At 48.0% G+C, this 18,805-nt stretch overlaps 1 protein-coding gene across 2 annotated transcripts; it reads left to right on the top strand.

Moving 5' to 3' along the window:
* The first annotated feature begins 1,276 nt into the window (after window positions 1-1,276).
* Window positions 1,277-18,351, top strand: C1qtnf2 (C1q and TNF related 2). 2 transcript variants are annotated; one of them, XM_039086544.2, is made up of 5 exons: window positions 1,277-1,487; window positions 8,654-8,727; window positions 13,885-14,053; window positions 14,553-14,805; window positions 17,534-18,351. In XM_039086544.2, exons 4-5 carry the CDS (start codon window positions 14,562-14,564, stop codon window positions 18,145-18,147), a joined length of 858 nt encoding a protein of 285 aa, XP_038942472.1. In that variant the 5' UTR covers window positions 1,277-1,487; window positions 8,654-8,727; window positions 13,885-14,053; window positions 14,553-14,561; the 3' UTR covers window positions 18,148-18,351. The 2 variants fall into 2 exon arrangements, with proteins under 2 accessions (XP_038942472.1, NP_001178847.1); NM_001191918.1 differs by lacking the exon at window positions 13,885-14,053 and having other exon boundaries at window positions 1,406-1,487; window positions 17,534-18,340.
* The last annotated feature ends 454 nt before the right edge of the window (window positions 18,352-18,805 follow it).

An 18,805-nucleotide genomic window follows, 5' to 3' on the forward strand; every position in this document is an offset into this window, starting at 1 on the left:
GAAGCTAATAACAGGCCTTTGGGGTTTCTTCTTCTAGTATCTGCTTGTTATCTAACTGAGATCTCTCTGATGTCTTGGGGACTGAGATCATCTAGTGGGTCCTGTCTGTCTCTGTCTCTGTCTCTGTCTCTGTGTGTGTGTGTGTGTGTGTGTGTGTGTGTCTGTGCCTCTGTCTCTCTGTCTGTCTGTCTCTGTCTCTGTCTCTGTGTGTGTGTCTGTGCCTCTGTCTCTCTGTCTGTCTGTCTCTGTCTCTGTCTGTCTGTGTCTTCTCTTTCTCTCTCTCTCTCTCTGTGTCTGTGCCTCTGTCTCTCTGTCTGTCTGTCTCTGTCTCTGTCTGTCTGTGTCTTCTCTCTCTTTCTCTCTCTCTCTCTCTCTCTCTCTCTGTGCCTCTGTCTCTCTGTCTGTCTGTCTCTGTCTGTGTCCTCTCTCTCTCTCTCTCTCTCTCTCTCTCTCTCTCTCTCTCTCTCTGTGTGTGTTTGTGTGTCTGTGCCTCTGTCTGTCTGTCTGTCTGTGTCTGTGTCTGTGTCTGTCTCTCTCTGTCTGTCTCTGTCTCTGTCTCTCTCTCTCTCTCTGTGTGTGTGTGTGTTTGTGTGTCTGTGCCTCTGTCTGTCTGTCTGTCTGTGTCTGTGTCTGTGTCTGTCTCTCTCTGTCTGTCTCTGTCTCTCTCTCTCTCTCTCTCTCTCTCTCTCTCTCTCTCTCTCTCTCTCTGCATGACTTGAGGTAGGCCTGAGAGTCAAACTGATGTCTACAGAGGAGAGAGATGAATATATGTGGACATTGACATCCAGAGAAAATCCACACAAACTTTCGTGTGTGTGTGTGTGTGTGTGTGTGTGTGTGTGTGTGTGTGTGTACAGAAAAGAAGCCACTGAACCACTGAACACTCGTCAATGCCACCTCACACAGATACTTAGTCACTATCAGACATGCCCAGTATATAATGCACACTCCAGTAATACACTCAGCACAGCCTTCACCATAAATCTGCACATGCATACTGGGGTCTGATGTATGTTTGGATGCATAAACCACACACACACACACACTACTAAACATGTTTGTATACCTTATAAGCACTCTCCAGTACACACATTAGTGTACAGGGAAATGTTCTCTCCTGACAGCCTCTGATTCACCAAGAGATAAATGCTCACATGTACAAAGAAACAGCTCTGCAGACGCTGGCAAACACAGCAATAACAACAACTCACGTACTAAACCTTCCAATGCTCTGACAGCTTTTACACATAAATGCACCGACACACCCAAGTTGCCCCCACTGCTGGAAGTCTTTCTGAAATCCGAAGGGAAAAAGAAGGCCAGCTGCTAGCCAGCGCACGTGACCGGGAAGGAAGGCGCTCCCGCCCATGACGGGATGGGAAAACTATGCCCGGGGCCGGCATCTCAAGCTGCTGCAAGCAGGACTGAGCACTACCAGAGCAGCAACCTCGGATGGCCCTGGACGTGGCACGCGCGGGGCACAGAGGGTGAGTGTTGTACCCCTCAGGACAGAGAGTGGGGTGGACCTGGAGGAACCTTGGATGCCGTAGGCGCAAGAGCTCACGCTGGGATGGGGATGGAGATCTGGATGGGCCCCTCTCCACCTCTGCCTTAGGCATTACAGCCCGAATTCAAACATTTCTAAGGAGCTTGCCACGTGCCAGGCTCTGACTGGTGGCTCACCGGTTAAGAAGGAAAAGTGCCCCGTGGTTTACTGAGAACCTATTTGGTACCAAACCCTCGGGCCCTGAACTTGTGGGGTGTGCTTTCGTTTCCATGACAACGACTTATCTATCTTCAAAAGAACTGACTCAGTCACTTTAAGGACAGGCTCAGGCCTGCGCAGATGGCAAAGGTACTTAACTGTCCGGATTGGATGTTTGGGTTCACAGAGTTAACATCAATTGGTCCCCATTATCCCATTTGTTCTGGACAATTCCTTAAATACATTAAAATGGGGAGGAGGGTGGAGCAGATTGTGCTCAGAAAGATATAGTAAATGTCAATCAGAAAACTACATCAAGTTCTTCACAATTCTTGCCTCTCTGCTTCCTTCATCAATCGACTTGTCTCTAGCCTTGTCTTTTGTTAGAGCCAGGATCTCCTACAGTCCATGTAGTCTGAACTCAGTATGTAACTGAGGATGACATTTGACTCCTGCTCCTCCTGCCCCTGCCAATGGAGTGGCAGGATTCCCCATGTGTGTCACCACCTCAGCTTTATTCAGTGCCAGGGATCAAACCCAGGGCTTTGTGCATGCTGGCCAAGCCCTCTCCAGCAGAGCCATACCCCAAACACCCATGCCTCACTTGTATCTATATATTACCACCACCCTCTGATCTACCCTAGGATCCTCAACGCTCAGCCAAACTATCACAGTGGCTGATGGTGGTCTCCCAGCCCATTTAGTCCCCCCTGTAACACCCAAAGGCCTTCACACATCTCAGTGTGCTACTTCTCTGCCGTGACCATAAAACTGGTCTGCAACATTCCAGAGGTCCTTCCCATAAATGACCATCTGTCAGAGACTGTCCGCAGTAGACCAGCGTCGTTAATAATGACAACGGCATTTAGCATCATTAAAAACCCCTCTTCTCGCTGTTTTATTTCTGCTCTCCCATCTGCGTGGGATTATTTGGTATCTGGTTGCTACATGCATTCCTCAGCTTGCCACCAACAACTAACTCAGCCCCTCCACACGTCTGTCCAGATAGCGCCTCTGTCCCTCTCTCCAATTTAACTAGCAAGCCTCATTCGAGCATGCGATGCCTTCCCAGATCCCCCAAGACATTTCTGTGTGTATGTGCTTTGCGTGTGTGTGTGTGCATCTGTGTGTCTGTATCTAGATGTATCTGTGTCTGTGTGTCTGTGTTTCTTTATGTCTCTGTGCACGGATGTATCTGTGTCTGTGTATGTATGTGTCTCTGTGTGTGTCTGCGTCTCTGTGTGTGTCTGCATGTGTATATCTATATCTATGCATGTTTCTTTGTGTGTGTGTGTGTGTGTGTGTGTGTGTGTGTGTGTGATGTGTTTATAAAAAGATAAAGAGAGGATATGTCCCGGGTTTCTGCACCAATGTTGTGCTAATTAAAAGAATAAACAGAGGGGGGATTATGTTCTAAGGATAAAGAGAGGGGGGATATGTTCTATGGAGGTCGGGAGAAAGGGGGTGCCTCAGCTGGCCCATGCTGAGACATCCCTTCCCCCTGAGGGACCAGCCATATGACAGTATAGTATAGAATAGAGTTTATTCAGGGCATGGAGGAGGGAGTTAAGAGGGTAGTAGGGCAGAGAAAGAGAGAGAGAGAGAGAGAGAGAGAGAGAGAGAGAGAGAGAGAGAGAGAGAGGAGGAATAGAGGCCAGTCATGAGCACATGGAGAGAAGGGGAGAGGGGAGTGGGGAGAGAAGGGACAAAAGGGGGAAGAAGGAAAGAGGGAGCAAGAGGGGGCAAGAGCAAGAGAGTGAGGAGGGGACAGGCAGCTCCTTTTATAGTGTCAGGCATATCTGGCTGTTGCCAGGTAACTGCGGGCAGAGCCTAGACAGAATGCTAACAATATGTGTGTGTATCTGTGTTTGTGTGTATGTTTGCTGTGTGTGTATTTACTCATGTTCTGCTTAAGTGTCCTGTGTGTGTGTGTGTGTGTGTGTGTGTGTGTGTGTGTGTGTGTGTGTGTATCTGTGTGTGTTTTCTATGTGTATGCATGTTTTTCTCTGGATGTGTGTGTGCTAATTAGGGCACATGCACTTCAGTCATGTAGAGGTCAGACCACAATCTCAGATGTTGTTCCTTAGGCTGTCCAATGCCATCATCCCCAGTCTGGGTCTCTCACAGGCCTGGAGCTCACCAAATAGGCAAGGCTGGTTTGTCAGGGAGTTCCAGAGATTTGCCTGTCTCTACTTCTCCAGAGATGAAATTACAAGCATATTTTACCAGGCTAGGTTCCTTTTAATTTTTTTTTAATGTAGACTCTAGGGATCAAACTCAGGTCCTCATACTTGCACATGTTGTTCTGCAGCCCAGGAAGTAACCCTGTTGTTGCGTTTATTCTTGTCTAGTCCTGGCCCTGCTGACTGCGCACTCTTTCCCATAATCTCGCACTGGTGTTTCCGTTCACTAGGAGGTAGCAGACTGATACTCATCCTTCTCCAATGTTTTCCTGCCCCTCAGAGCCCTGCAAACTGCATTAACTTCCATGAGAGGAACCCCGCACGAATGGAATTGCCTAGTTAATCCCCTTCTATTCTAGGTCCAGTGTTAGAAGCAATTCTATGCCAAACCCTTTCTAAAGCCAAAGATCCTTCCGTGGATTTGTCCTCTTCCAGCTTCGTTCTCTGCACACGTGCCCAGTCCTGGCGGCACTAACCTGCTCGAGACCTTCCTGCTAGCAAAGGGGCTAAGATGAAGGACCGTGAGTTCTGGGCCTGGTTTCCCGGATATGCTTGGCACGAGAAAACCATTTTACATTTTTCTGGGCTCTGTTTTGTCTTCTGCAAAATGGAGAAGCCAATATCAGCCTCTTGGACTGTTGGGAGCAATTCAAGGCCTACAGGATGCCAGGTCCTCAGAAAAGCTAAATATTTCCTTTTTCTCCCCCTTTCTCTCTCCTGATGACCATTCGGCAACGCGCACGCAGAGGACACAGAATAACTTTAAAAGTTGGGCCTTGCTCTCTACCTTACTTGAGGCTCATTCCCAAGTTTACTCCTATCTGTCCTGTGAATTTCCAAGGAGTCCTGTGTCTCTGCTTCTCGTCTTACCATAGGAGCCCTGGGATTGCGTACAGACTCACACTCCAGTCTCCAGCTTTACGTGGGGTCTAGGGATTTGAACCGAGCCCTTCACACCTGCACAGAAAATGCTTCGCTCACTGCGTCATCTCCCCAGCCCCTAGAAAATTTTATTTGAACACAAAAAATGACCTTAAAAAAAAAAAAAGGAAAAAGCCACAGAAATTAAAAGTACAGTGTAAAGCCAACTCCGGTGGCTTAAACCTCAAATCTCTGCACCTGGAGACAGAGGCTGAAAGGTCAGAAGTTCGAGAGCTTTCCCAGTTACAGCGTGAGGTCCAGGGCAGCCTAAGATGCATAAAACACTGTCAATAAAGCAAACAGTAGAGATGTGAGGGCTGGGCATGTTGGGAAGCAAATTCAGGAGGATTGCCGACAAGTTCCAGGCCAGCCTGCTCTATGTACATAATCAATTCAGACCAGCCAGGGCTGTATGCACAGGGAGACCCTGTCTCAAACAAATGGAAAAGTGCAGCATAATCTGAGGTGCACATAAGGCAACTGATTAGCAAGCAGCCAGCGGATCACTTTTTGTGTGTTCGTGTATGTATTAACATGTATGTGTGTATATGTACACATTGGAAACCAGAAATCAACATTGGGTGCCTCTATTGTGCCCAAGTCCTTTGGTGTGTGTGAGTGTGTGCATTTTGGTTTTTTGGTTAGGGAATTTGTTGTTGTTGTTGTTGTTTGTTTGTTTGTTTGTTTTTCATTTTTTGTTCTTTGGAGGTTTTGTTTTGTTGGGTTTTTTTGTTTTTTGTTTTTTGTTTTTTTTGTTTTGTTTTTGAGACACAGACTCTCATTGGCCCTGGAATTGACACTTTGCTAGACTGACAGGCCACTGAGCTTCTGGAAAACACCTGTATCCACTTCCCCCACGCTGAAGTAACAGCTGCCCAGCACCACACCCGACTTTTATGGATGCTGGGGGATCTAACCTCAGATCTACACCCCTTTGCAGTAAAGCACTTGACCTACCAAGCCATCTCCCCAGCCTCTAGCTGATGACTTTTGCTGAGATGGAATTCCCTCAGGGATAAAGTTGGTTTTAGTGTCCTTTCGGCCTCTATCAGCCAGTTTGTGCACTGTGTCTTCTTAGAGAAAGGGATCAATAGGCTTGATGCTTACAACAGTCTTTAGAGTATGGCGTGTCTGGAGAGTATGTACCATTGCATGCTGGGCCCATGGAGCCCAGAGGAGGGAGTTAGAGCCACCAAAACAGTAACTACAGAGGGCTGCTATGAGGGTGCTGCCAACCTGAGTTCAATTCCCAGAACACTCATGGCAGAAGGAAAGAACATACTCCTGTGAGTTGTCCACTAACCTCCACATGCACTCTGTGATATGCTTTGGCATGTGCAATCACACACACGAACATACACACATGCAATCAATCAGTCAATGTGCACTAATAATGTGAGTTACAAGTGTGAGAAACTTCCTAGGGTTCCAGAGTTTGTGTTAGTCAAGTATTGTAAAATGTGGGGCTGGAGAGAGGGCTCAGCAGTTAAGAGCACTGAGTGCTCTTCCAGAGGACCCAGGCTCACTTCCCGGCACATACATAATGGATCACACTTTCTCCAGTTCCTCTGTAGCCATCATTCTCTTCTGGTTCCCATGGGTAACAGACATACAAGTGAAATAAAACACCCATACGCATAAAATAAAAGTACATTTAAAAAACACTTTTTAAAGATTGTGAAATGTCACACTAATATTTCTTTTGAAGATTGAATGCTTGAATGAGATACCTTGACTTAAATAACATTGAAAATAATTCCACCTGCTTCTTCTTACTTTTTAATGTGACCGTGAGATAATTTTAAATGACATATGACTTGTGCGCTTTTCCTATTGGCAGTGCTGCCCAATTATTCTCCCCAACCATGACAGCCAGTTTGCCATGCCAAGGCTAACCCCCTAGAGACACAAAGACAAGAGAACAAACACTGTCACATCTCTCCCCTTCTCCTCATCCCTCTCAAACACTGCATCCTTTTTCATTGACTTCCTTGGTCCTCCACGTGACATGATAGCCACAGGTTCATTGAAACTTGATGGTCTCCCATTTCAGTTACCAGGAGCCTGGGTCTACCTCCTGGACCCGTGTAGCCAGTTCTTCAGGGGAGACTCAGAGACCTGTAGAAGCCTGGACCAGAACATTAGCCTACACCGCCCACCATGTTGAATGTTATGTGTGTTGGCTTTGAAGAACCAGAGATATAAATAGCAGACAATAGAATCCTTCTGTATCAATCCAAAGACTGACTTCTGCATGCCTTCAGAAGTGCATGCTGAGACAAGCGCAACCAGGTCTTAGCTCCTGAGACCTCTCATTAGGTCATAATTTATCCATGGACCTCTGGTTTTAGGCAGAGCCAAGACTGGGGAGGGAGAAAAGGAAAGACGAGCTTTAAGTATTTCTCAGAAAGAAGACCACATGCCTTTCAACTCTCTGTATTCGCCTTTGAGTCCCCTGCCTCTCTCCTCTGGGCACTGCAGTTTCCGAGTGGTCCCAAACTTGAGATTCCAGGAAAAAAAGAAGGATGTCCCGAGAGCTCTGTATGGAGCTGCAGCCAGTCCCTCTCCTCCAGGCCACCTCAGCACTGAGAGACACTAGGGAGGGCTGCTTCTAATTTGCTTCCTGGAATTGGTGAGGGCAGAGTGTTTTCCATTAGGGCATTCTCCCATCAAAGCAGATTTTCCAACAGTCTTCATCCATCTGCAAGCAAGCTCTCTTTAACCCCAGCCACCCGCCTCATCCCCTTTAAATCCACACACAGGAAGAACTACCCAGAGGCTCTCTTCGGCTGAGGGTGAGGCAAGGCAAGGCATCACCCCGGGGTCTCCTGTGGAGGTGGGGACTGGAAGGCTCACCTCAGCTGCTGATTTGCACTCTCAGTAGCCAAGTGTGACTTCATGAACAAATCAACATCTTGTTGGTATTTCGTGGCTCAGGAATGACCATTGCATTCAAGGTCACTTCGGTTGTGTTGAACGTGCACTATGTGGGCCACTGTGCTAGGTTCCGGCGTTTACAGAAAGGGACAGGCAGGGGCCCTACCTCCTCGGATCTCCCAGCAGGAAGAGACAGAGATGACTCAACATGGTTGCCCAAGATCATTATGGGTCAGTTACTCTTAGACTTGGACTGTGGGGGGCAGTGACCGCCACCCAAGGAGATGAGCCTGGAGCTGAGGCTTCAAGGAAGAGGACAGCAGCTGAGAGGGCTTCTGGGGAAGAGATCACAATTTGGGGGCAGGTGGCCAACTGTAGTGTTGAGTATGTCAGCCTCTAGTCCAGATGTTTGGGGGCATAAGCTCATTCTTGTCATAGATTCTGTGAGTTAAAAGTAGCATTGTGGCCACGAATAGTTAAGCAAATTGGTGATAGAGTTTTCCCGGGGCTTTTAACCACTGAGGATCACAAAGGTTTATTTGGATCTTCAAAGGGGACATTGGTCAGCACCTGGGCCCCACAGCCTCACTCAAGGCCCAGACAAGCATTCCTGGCATTTGTACTTGTAGACCACATTCTAAATAAATACAAGAAAGGCCAGGGTCCCCACCTCTGCCCCTTCTCTTGCTACAGTTTTGGCAGAAAGCCCTCAAAAATGAGTCGGAGTCTATGTCCTATGAAGGGTGGAGGAAGAAGGCTCTTTCTGTACAGTAGACTCCAAGCTGGAGCATTGGGACCTCAGGGTTTTCCTGGAACATGTGCATCCACGAATCACTAGTTTCTTTCCTGAGAGGCTAGAAGCCCAGGACTAGGCAGATTAAAACCAGACTTCAGAATGCATCCAAGTTTAACACCTCATGATTCCATTTCTGGGATTTAACTATAGGGTTTTTTTTTCCCCCTTTAGCAAGAAGACTTGATGAAGCCTCTCTTCCCAACCCATATCCAGAAAGAACGATTTAGATGACAGTTTTTAGAAAGGTAAGAGGGGGCAGGTAATGGTTAACTTTTTATTCGACCAATTAAACCTCTCTTTGTGGAACATTTGTTGTATGTGAAGTATTCTGCAAATGCAGCCTCAGAGACAGGGACAGAAAGGCAGACTGAGCAATCCAAAGGCATGTCTCTGTCTGGGCCATGTAAGAAAAGCTGACCAAAGAAAGAAAAGTCCGTTAAATCAGGGGTTTCTATGCCCGCTAATATTTAGACTCCCTTTTCTCTCCCCTACAGACTCTGGTCTCAACCAATTATAAAGCAACTATTTATCTTTTTTTAAAGGTGTGTGTGTGTGTGTGTGTGTGTGTGTGTGTGTGTGTGTGTGTGTGTGTGTGTAAGCACACACGCTTATGAGTACCCTTGTATACCAGATGATGGTGTCAGATCCCCTGCAGTTACAGATGGTTGTAAGCTGTCCTGTATAGATGCTGGGAATTGAACCCAGGTCCTTTGGAAGAGCAGAAGGTACTGTAACCACTGAGCCGTCTCTCCAGCCCCAAAGCAGCTAGCTCTTCAGTACCTGCTTGAAAGTTTGTTAACCAGGTGGCCAACTGAGGTCCTGTGCTCATGGGACTTAGGCATGAGAGAGATGATACAGCAAACAAACAAAAAAGATGGTTGTATGAGCCAGGGAAGGAGAATTGCCCAAAAGAAGGGGTCAAGGAATACCTGGAAGAAGGTTGAAAGCTGAGTCAGGGGTGGGGTGGGGTGGGTGGGTACAGTGTGCATGGTAGAGGCCATGTAGCTCTCCAATAGCCAAAGGAAGAGGGGAGCAGAGGCTGGGGTGAGGCTGAGGCCAGGTCATTTAGGGCCATTTGGGCCCTGTTAGGAGTTCCTGTGCTTGTGGCCAACAGCCAGAAGCTACTGGACCGGCTTGAAGAATGAGGTGGCTGATGGATGGATTTAAACTCTGGCCAGGGCGTGTGGAAGAGGTTGGGAGTCGTGGAATAAGCACGGAAAGGAAAGCTGTTGAAAGTCCAAGTGAGGAATGAATCATGGGGTGGGGTAGGCTTTGAAAACTGGACCCCTGGTCTCTTGACTAGGACCCTTATTGCGTATCATGGACACTCCAGAGGGGTTTGTGGTGGGCCAGAGCCCTGGAGACTTCTGACTGTTGAAGTAGGAAACATTTTATTGTTTTGTTCTCTCTCTCTCTCTCTCTCTCTCTCTCTCTCTCTCTCTCTCTCTGTGTGTGTGTGTGTGTGTGTGTGTGTGTGTGTGTGATATTTTATTTTATGTGCTTTGGTGTTCTGCCTGCATGGTATATCTGTGTGAGAGTGTCAGACCCACTGGAACCAGACTTGTGAGCCACCATGTGGGTGCTGAGAATTGATCCTGGCTCCTCTGGAAGAGCAGCCAGTACTCTTAACTGCTGAGCCACCTCTCCAGCCACCCTTTATTGTGTGTTTTTGAGACTGGCTGGCCTTGAACTTGCTATACAGCTGAGGATGACTTTGAACTCCCGACTCTTCTGAGTCTACCTGAGTCCTGTGATTACAGGTGTGCACCTCCACAGCCCCCAGAGGACAAGAGATTTTTCTCAAGTGTCTGATTACCAAAGTAAACATCACCTTGACATTTTCAAAGTCACGTGGGATGCACGTGTATAAAACTGTAAACTAAAGTACATCTCAAAGAATGTTACGTGCGGCTTTGGCATGTGCTTTATGGTCTCTTCTATAATCTGGGATGTTTGGAAGGAAAACACCTAAACAATGCCGACAACCTGGAAAGCATTCATGTATCGGGCAGCCAAGGACCTGGGTATGTAGGAGGAAGGTGCGGACGGGAAATAGGTCGTGAGGGGTAAGTGTGGTCTCGAGGCATGGCTGGCCATGGGCCCACCCTGCTCCCTGTTGCTGTGACAGTAGATAAACCACTTTACCTCTTAAAACCTCAGTTTCTTCCTTTAAAAACTTCCTTTCGCCTTTGTAGGTTTACTGTACCCTTCCAACAGCACAATGAAGGTTGAGAGTTTCATGCAGACCCTGGATCATTGGGGGTGCTTAATAATGTCAGTTTGTCTCTGCCTCTGTTGTTGACGAACTCCCCAAATTAGCTCTATGTTTATGTAAAAGCCTGTGAGAGAGTTACCCCACCTAAATGGGCTGGGGTCTTGCTCCCACCCCTTCCCCAGTCTCCTCTCCAGGGCCATCATGTGGGTGGTGCTGTGAGCATAGGGCTCAAGGGGGAGCTATTTAGAGTCTTGTTTTTCTTGGAGGTGCCTGGGAAGCGAGGAGGAGACTCTTCTCTGCCTTCAGCTCTGGAAGCAAATCCAGTCCCCTGCTTTTCTTTCCAAAGCTATTCCTGGCTCCAGCTGCAAGGAATGCCTCTGGGGCTGCAAGAACCTTCAGGCTCCAGCTTCAGAGAAAAAAAGAAAAAGAAAACATCTCCCTGTGTGTCCCAGAGCAGCCCACCCCTTAGGCTCTGGGGCCTGCTCCAGCCAGCTGTCACTGAGAGGCCACTGACCCCTCTCTGTCTAGAGAAGATGAGGCTGGAGAGAGCAAGAGAGAGCCCTCTGAGACCTTGTGGCTATACTTTGGTGTAGAATAGAGGGGAACACTGTGGTAGATTAGCTCTCTCCCTGCTGTGACTTAAAGTTGTTCTCTGCTTTCACATCTACTTGTGAAAGTCACCCCACCTCTTTCCTTCCCCCTCCCTCCCTCTCCCTCCCTCCCTTCCTTCCTCTCTCTTTTCCTCCCTTCCTCCCTCTCTCTTTTCCTCCCTCCCTTCCTCCCTTCCTTCCTCTCTCTTTTCCTCCCTCCCTTCCTCCCTTCCTTCCTCTCTCTTTTCCTCCCTCCCTTCCTCCCTCTCTCTCTTCTTCCTTCCCTCCCTCCCTCTCTCTTTTCCTCCCTCCCTTCCTCCCTTCCTCCCTCTCTCTCTTCTTCCTTCCCTCCCTCCCTCGCTCTCTCTTTTCCTCCCTCCCTTCCTCCCTTTCTCCCTCTCTTGCTAATATGGAATGTTTATAGGTCACAGATTTCCAGATCATTTCTAAACTGCTTGGAAAATTAACTTTCATTCTTAAGATTCCCCCCTCCCCCCAGGTGTGCTTTATCTCCTAAATGGGCTAGAGAATGTTGCTCAATGGCAAAGCACTTGTTTAGCATGCTTGAGACCCAGGGTTCAATCCCCAACTCAGAAAGAAAAAAAAAAAAAATCCAAATGGCACCAGCCCACTTCCCACCCCTTTCATCTCATTGAGCCGGAAGAGGAAAAGGCGCAAAGGGCCTGAGGGGTGGCTGGGCCAGTTTTCCAGAAGCATCTGTCTGATGCAATACTAACATACAGTATGCTGAGGAAGCCTGACACGAGAAATATGAAGTATGGCCACCTATGTTTGCTTCCCCTGTTCCTTTATAAACAAATACCAGTCAGAGACCGGAGCTCGAATCTAGCCTGAGAAACTAAGTCGTCTTAAAAGGAAAAGAAAGGAGTTAGGGATGCAGTTTTAGTGGTAGAGCGCTTGTCTGGTGTGGGTGAAGCCCTGGCTTCAGTCCCCAGTACTGAAAAAAAGATCCCTGACCTGAGGTGGACCAAGAGAGCTGAGGAGGGGCCAGCTCATTCCAAGGGGAACAGCAAAGACAGCTCAAAAGCCTGGGCAGTTGTCAGCTTTAAGACCAAAGCAGAACGGGAAGCAAAGGGGCTGGGGGGAGGGGCATGAAGGACTCAGGAAGAACCCTGAGCTTCAAAGTTTGAGTCATGGGGTTGGGGATTTAGCTCAGTGGTAGAGCGCTTGCCTAGGAAGCGCAAGGCCCTGGGTTCGGTCCCCAGCTCCGGGAAACCTTGAACCCTTGAACCCTTACCAGGACTCTAATAATGCCGAAGACAGCCGTTCTTCATACCCGCAATGGTAAGGAAAGCTAGAGAACAGCTCAACTCCAGAACCACGTGGGTCCAAATTGGGACTCAGATAGCCATCCACCCCAGGCCCACGACTCTGAACGCAGATTATCCAGCCCTCCCCCTGAGCTACTGGTGCATAAATGTAAGGTCTGCACCTTACATTTGGGACTTACAAAGCTTTCTGCATTCCAACAAGCCCCCTCCCGATCTGATTGATAGACTCTCATTAGAAACAACTGCTCACTTCTAGCCTTTTGCTGTTTTTGAGTTGGAAAACTAGGAATCAGAGAGGAAAAGGGGCTAGCCTGAGGTCACAATGCAAATTGCCACTGAGAGCCATCCATACAGTAATAAGTTATGGCTTCTATGTTTGTTCTCCTTCCCAGCTTCCTCCTCATGACCAAGCACCTGAGACCATCTGGTGACAGGTCTTAAGCAAGCCCCTGATATCTGCTCTTAGCCTCAGTTCGTGTACCTGCACATAGACGGTGGGGAGGAGAGGATCTCCCAGCGTGCACCCACATGATGCTCAAGCCTTAAGGATGGTCCAGTCTGGAGCAGGAGGGGGCAATCTTTGGAGCTGTGTGACTTGGTTCTAACCCTAGCCTACCATCTGCTAGCTATGTGAATTAGCCATTCTCATCACCTAGCCTTTCTGTGCCTCTTTTCTCCCACTTGTGCCTATTCTATAAGGCTGCTGTATTGTGAGATAGAGTGTGTATTGACAGCTCTGGGCCCTGAGAGTGGGCCTGGGCACCAGAAGCATTCAGAGAGAAGTTCTTACCATAACCTTCTAGCACGGTGGCTGCACCCTTATGTGGGATCACCAACCCTCAGTCGCTGAATCCTCATCTCCCACACTTACAACCCCAAGTCCCTATCCGAAGCAGCCTAGCTACACATCGACACCTGTAGAGTGTGTCTGCCCTTGTAACTTTCATTTTGCATATTTCACCGAAGCCACGGGTCATCTCTCTCATCCACAGTTCCTCTCACTCTTCAGGCACTAGAGCTGTGGAGGTTAGAGTGCAAGTTCCTCCTGCCTATCAGATGCTTGATGAATGACAGCCTAACAGTGAAGGGCTTGCTCTCAGGATTCCTGCAAAAATATATCTGGGCACAGGATTCACCAATCCAAGTATGCCCTTAAGACACGATGACACTGTCTACATCAGCAGTTCTCAACCTTCCTAACGCTACGACCCGTTAATACAACTCCTCATGTTGTGGTGACCCTCAACCAAAAAATTCTTTTCATTGCTACTTTGTAACTGTAATTTTGCTACTATTACAAATCAGAATGTGAATGCCTGTGATTTGCGACGGTCTGAGGTTATAAGACCCTGACCGTCAGTCAGTGGTACTTACTTCGAGAAGACCCCGAGTGAGACACGGGAACACAGATTGATGCAAAAGCAGAAGTTTATTTTCTGGTGCATCAGGATCAACCCTCAATCAGTCCCTCAAGGCAAGTGACTAGAAGGCAACCCTGAATGGCTATTACAAGCAGTTTTTATACTTTTTAGGGGCACAGGCCACCTTAGCAAGGTTACAGTTCAAACTTATTGGCTAAGCGTATTGACCTTTAAATCTATTGGCTAGCAAGCATCAGTCAGTACATTCTGAGAATTTTCTACTCAAGAATGTTCCTGTGAGTGGAGAATGGAACCTGCCCTAGCCTTGACCTGAGGCAGGAGGGTATAAGGCTGGCGAAAGCCCCTAAGGGTCCTTCAAAGTGACCCCTGTGAAAGGGTCATGTGACTCCCAAAGAGGTGGTGACCCACAGGTTGAGAACCACTGGTTTGGATGGATGTCTGTGGTGAAGGAAAGTAAGGTAGATAGAAATGCAGCTGCATCCATGCCTTCTCCTTCTCCTCCTCATCCCTCTCATCTTCCCTCCGATGCCTTACTGGTCAGTAGTGTGTCAGCATCATGTCCACTCTTACCTGCTCTTTTGTCACCCACAGGTGACCACCATGATCTCCTGGATGCTCTTGGCCTGTGCCCTTCCGTGTGCTGCTGACCCAATGCTTGGTGCCTTTGCTCGCAGGGACTTCCAGAAGGGTGGTCCTCAACTGGTGTGCAGTCTGCCTGGTCCCCAAGGCCCACCTGGCCCTCCAGGAGCACCAGGATCCTCAGGAATGGTGGGAAGAATGGGTTTTCCTGGTAAAGATGGCCAAGACGGCCAGGACGGAGACCGAGGGGACAGTGGAGAAGAAGGTAAGAGACCTGTACCTGCCCTCTTATCCCACCCAGGGTCAATAGCATCTGTCATGAAGGGCGCTTTAGAGCTCCTAAAACCAGCTAGCACCCATCACTATCTTTTTTATAACTAATTGGAAGAGAACAGATGAAGACTATCGATCTGCCGAGTTTTTAAATCGTTAAATGATGAGTTGAGGCTAGCCTGTGAGCTGTGATTCAAAGCACCGGGTTTGCAGCTGACATCAGCCCAATTAACAGACCCAAGTGAGATTACTTGACTCGTGAAACCATGAAGACTAAGAGCAGGGATTCAGAAATGGCTTGGCCTGGGGTTTAGTTCTTTTTGCTGAGGCTCTGCCTCTCCCTGTGTATTGCTCTCATCCCCCTAAAAGCTGATACATTCAAATCTCCACTCCTACAGCTTCGCCTACATCCATTTTTTTACCTTTCTACAGCGAGATGTGGGGCCACCATTTGCCAAGGTTGTATCCTAGGCCACCCCTGGATGTTTTTGAGTGGGTGGTAGAAACACCTAGTCATTGTATTTGACAGTTCCACAGGGACCCACACACAGTCTACCTGGTCCAAAAAGAAATTGGGCAGACACAGAACAGACTCGATACTGCCTTTAGGTTCCTTCCACTTAAACCTTCCAACCTTCCCTCTATCTGTAACCTTTCACACTTTCTCTTTAGGATATCAGCATCCTCAAATGTACATCTGAAGTGTAGAGAAATTACAGCACTTTTTGTTCTTTTTTTTTAAATTTTATTTATTTAATGTATATGTGTACACCATTGCTGTCTTCAGACACACCAGAAGAGAGCATCAGATCCCATTACAGATGGTTGTGAGCCACCATGCGGTTGTTGGGAATTGAACTCAGGACCTCTGGAAGAAGAATCAGTGCTCTTTAACCACTGAGCCATCTCTCCAGCCCCAGTTTTTTGTTCTTAATGTTAGGGATTAAACCTGGGACCTTAGGCAGGTTAAGTACACACTCCACCCTTTCAGCCCCATGCTAGCTTTTACTTACACAGCATTTTGACAAGGCATTTTGAGTGAGTCGTTCAGCGGATTATCAATACCATCCTGGAACAAATGCCCTTATTATTCCAAGTCTCAAATGAGAACAGCAAGAGTCAGGGTGACAAGGTTCGGAGGAGCTTGTCAAAGCTGCAAGAGCTTAAACTCTAAGAACAACCTTGGATATTAATTTTGACAAGTGCCTTAACCTCCCCTAACCACAGCAGCCTCATAACCACAGCAGTGATATCAAATCTCACTGTATTCTGATACATTGTATCAGAATATCTCACCCGAGGTCCTGATGTCAGTATTACAATGTTACTCAGCCCTAACCTGACTTACTGAGCTTAGACTCCAAACCCACCCTGTTTCCTATCACACAAACCCAACTGCTCCAAATGTACCTCTTCCTGGGGAAGCCCTCTGACATCATTGAAATGCTTGGACCCCAGGAAGTCCTGAGGGGTGCTAGGCACTGGATGTCACTATCTCACATTCTTTGACCCAGTGACATATTGGTTAAGCAGGGCCTGCCAGAGCCTTCCTGGAGATTTATTTGCCTGTGGATCCTGTGGGAAATGGTCTCTGGGTCAACCCCTTTCCTTGATCAGGAGCAAGAAGGGAACAACAGGTCTGGGATTCTTTGAGTCATCTCTCCTGCCAGAGGCCAAGTGACCACTAAAGAGGGCAGTGTGGAGGTAGAAATGGAGCAGCTTGAGGTGTGACCCAATCAAATCCAGGTGGAGAGCTCCACATCCTGGTCTAAGAGAGAGACTGGTCCTGGAGTGAGCTCTTGAAACCTCAAAGCCCATCCCTAATCACACACCTCCTCCAATAATCCTCAGTCTATGGGGGCCATTCTCATTCAAACCACCACATCCCACTGTGTGGCCCCCGTAGGTTTGGAGTCATATCATAATACAAAATGTATTCAGTCCGACTTCAACAGTCCCCATAAAAGTCCAAACTCTCAAAGCCATCTCTTGTAACCTTGCAACCCCTGTAACCCCTGTAAACTCAAAATTAAAAAGCATCCCACTTACTTCTAACATACAACGACACACAGAATATACACTCCCATTCCAAAAGGGAGGACAAGAAGGTTAGTGTTTGAGTTCTGAAGAGTTTGGTAAAGAGACAGAGCGATGCAGACTTTTGAGTTTGTTCCACTGGTTTTCAGTCTTGGCTTTGGTCCAGTATTTCCTCACTAATTTTGTTGTCCTTCTTTTTGTTTTCCTGAGACAGGCTGGCCTCGAACTCACTATGAGGCCAAGATGATCTTGAGCTCCTGATTCCCCACACCTCTGACCCCAAACACACACACACACACACACACAGAGAGAGAGAGAGAGAGAGAGAGAGAGAGAGAGAGAGACCTAGGACGACCTAGGACTGTGTTAGGATTACCGGAGTTTATCCCCAGGTTCAGTTTTATACAGTGATAGGGACTGAACCCAGGAGTTCACATGTGTGCTAAGGAAGCACCCTATCAACTGACCTACATCCCCAGCCCAGTGAATTAGCCCTCTGCTCTGATTCCCAGTGCTTCTAAAAGCATCATAGCCCTGGTCTTCCTGAAAAGACCAAGAGGAGAAGTACCTCAGCTAGGTTACCAGCACCTTTCCCGTGCTCCCCAGCCTTCTCGTTCCCTCCACCCAAGGTCTCTGCCAGATTCTTACCCGTCCCTTATAAAACCAGCTATTTTATGTTCCAGGTCCACCTGGCAGGACAGGCAACCGAGGAAAACAAGGACCAAAGGGCAAAGCTGGGGCCATTGGGAGAGCGGGTCCTCGAGGACCCAAGGGGGTCAGTGGTACCCCCGGGAAACATGGTATACCGGGCAAGAAGGGACCTAAGGGCAAGAAAGGGGAACCTGGGCTCCCAGGCCCCTGTAGCTGCGGCAGTAGCCGAGCCAAGTCGGCCTTTTCGGTGGCGGTAACCAAGAGTTACCCACGTGAGCGACTGCCCATCAAGTTTGACAAGATTCTGATGAATGAGGGAGGCCACTACAATGCATCCAGTGGCAAGTTCGTCTGCAGCGTGCCAGGGATCTATTACTTTACCTATGACATTACGCTGGCCAACAAACACCTGGCCATCGGCCTAGTGCACAATGGCCAGTACCGCATTCGGACTTTTGACGCCAACACCGGCAACCACGACGTGGCCTCGGGCTCCACCATCCTAGCTCTCAAGGAGGGTGATGAAGTCTGGTTACAGATTTTCTACTCGGAGCAGAATGGACTCTTCTACGACCCTTATTGGACCGACAGCCTGTTCACCGGCTTCCTCATCTACGCTGATCAAGGAGACCCCAATGAGGTATAGACAAGCTGGGGTTGAGCGTCCAGGCAGGGACTAAGATTCCGCAAGGGTGCTGATAGAAGAGGATCTCTGAACTGAGGCTGGGGACTGGCAGTCTTGGGAGCTTTTATTCCCAGGCAAGCCTCCTCTGTTGCTGCTTTAAAAAAACAAAAAACAAAAAAAACAAAACAAAACAAAAAAAAAACATTAAATCCAAGCTTTTGGTTATCTGTTTATCTGTCCACTCACTAATCTTAGTATCTGTTGAGTAACAGGCACTAGGCTATACTCTGTAAGATACATATATCAGTGGCAAGACAGAGTGTCTGTCCTTCTGGGAAATACAATTCACAAATGAAGAACAAATTATATAACTGGGCACAGGGAAGTAGATGAAATATTTATTTAATACAGAGTTCATCTCTTAAGTCTACTTGCATACAGACATACATTTTAAGTGGAAAACATGGATTTTTACTTACATGTGTACCCTGTATCACTGCAGAGATGGGGGTGGGGAAACAACTACCATTCTCCCCAGCCCCACTCTCACCCCCATCCCCCATCCCCCATCCCCCACCCACCACACCGTCACCAGCTCCCACAGCTCTCTGGGACTCGTTCAAGCCAGGACAGCTACTCCTCTGCTTACATTAGGACTATGTTTGAAACTCAGTAAGTT

This window comes from Rattus norvegicus, chromosome 10, assembly GCF_036323735.1.
Source record: "Rattus norvegicus strain BN/NHsdMcwi chromosome 10, GRCr8, whole genome shotgun sequence".
Lineage (NCBI taxonomy): Eukaryota > Metazoa > Chordata > Mammalia > Rodentia > Muridae > Rattus > Rattus norvegicus.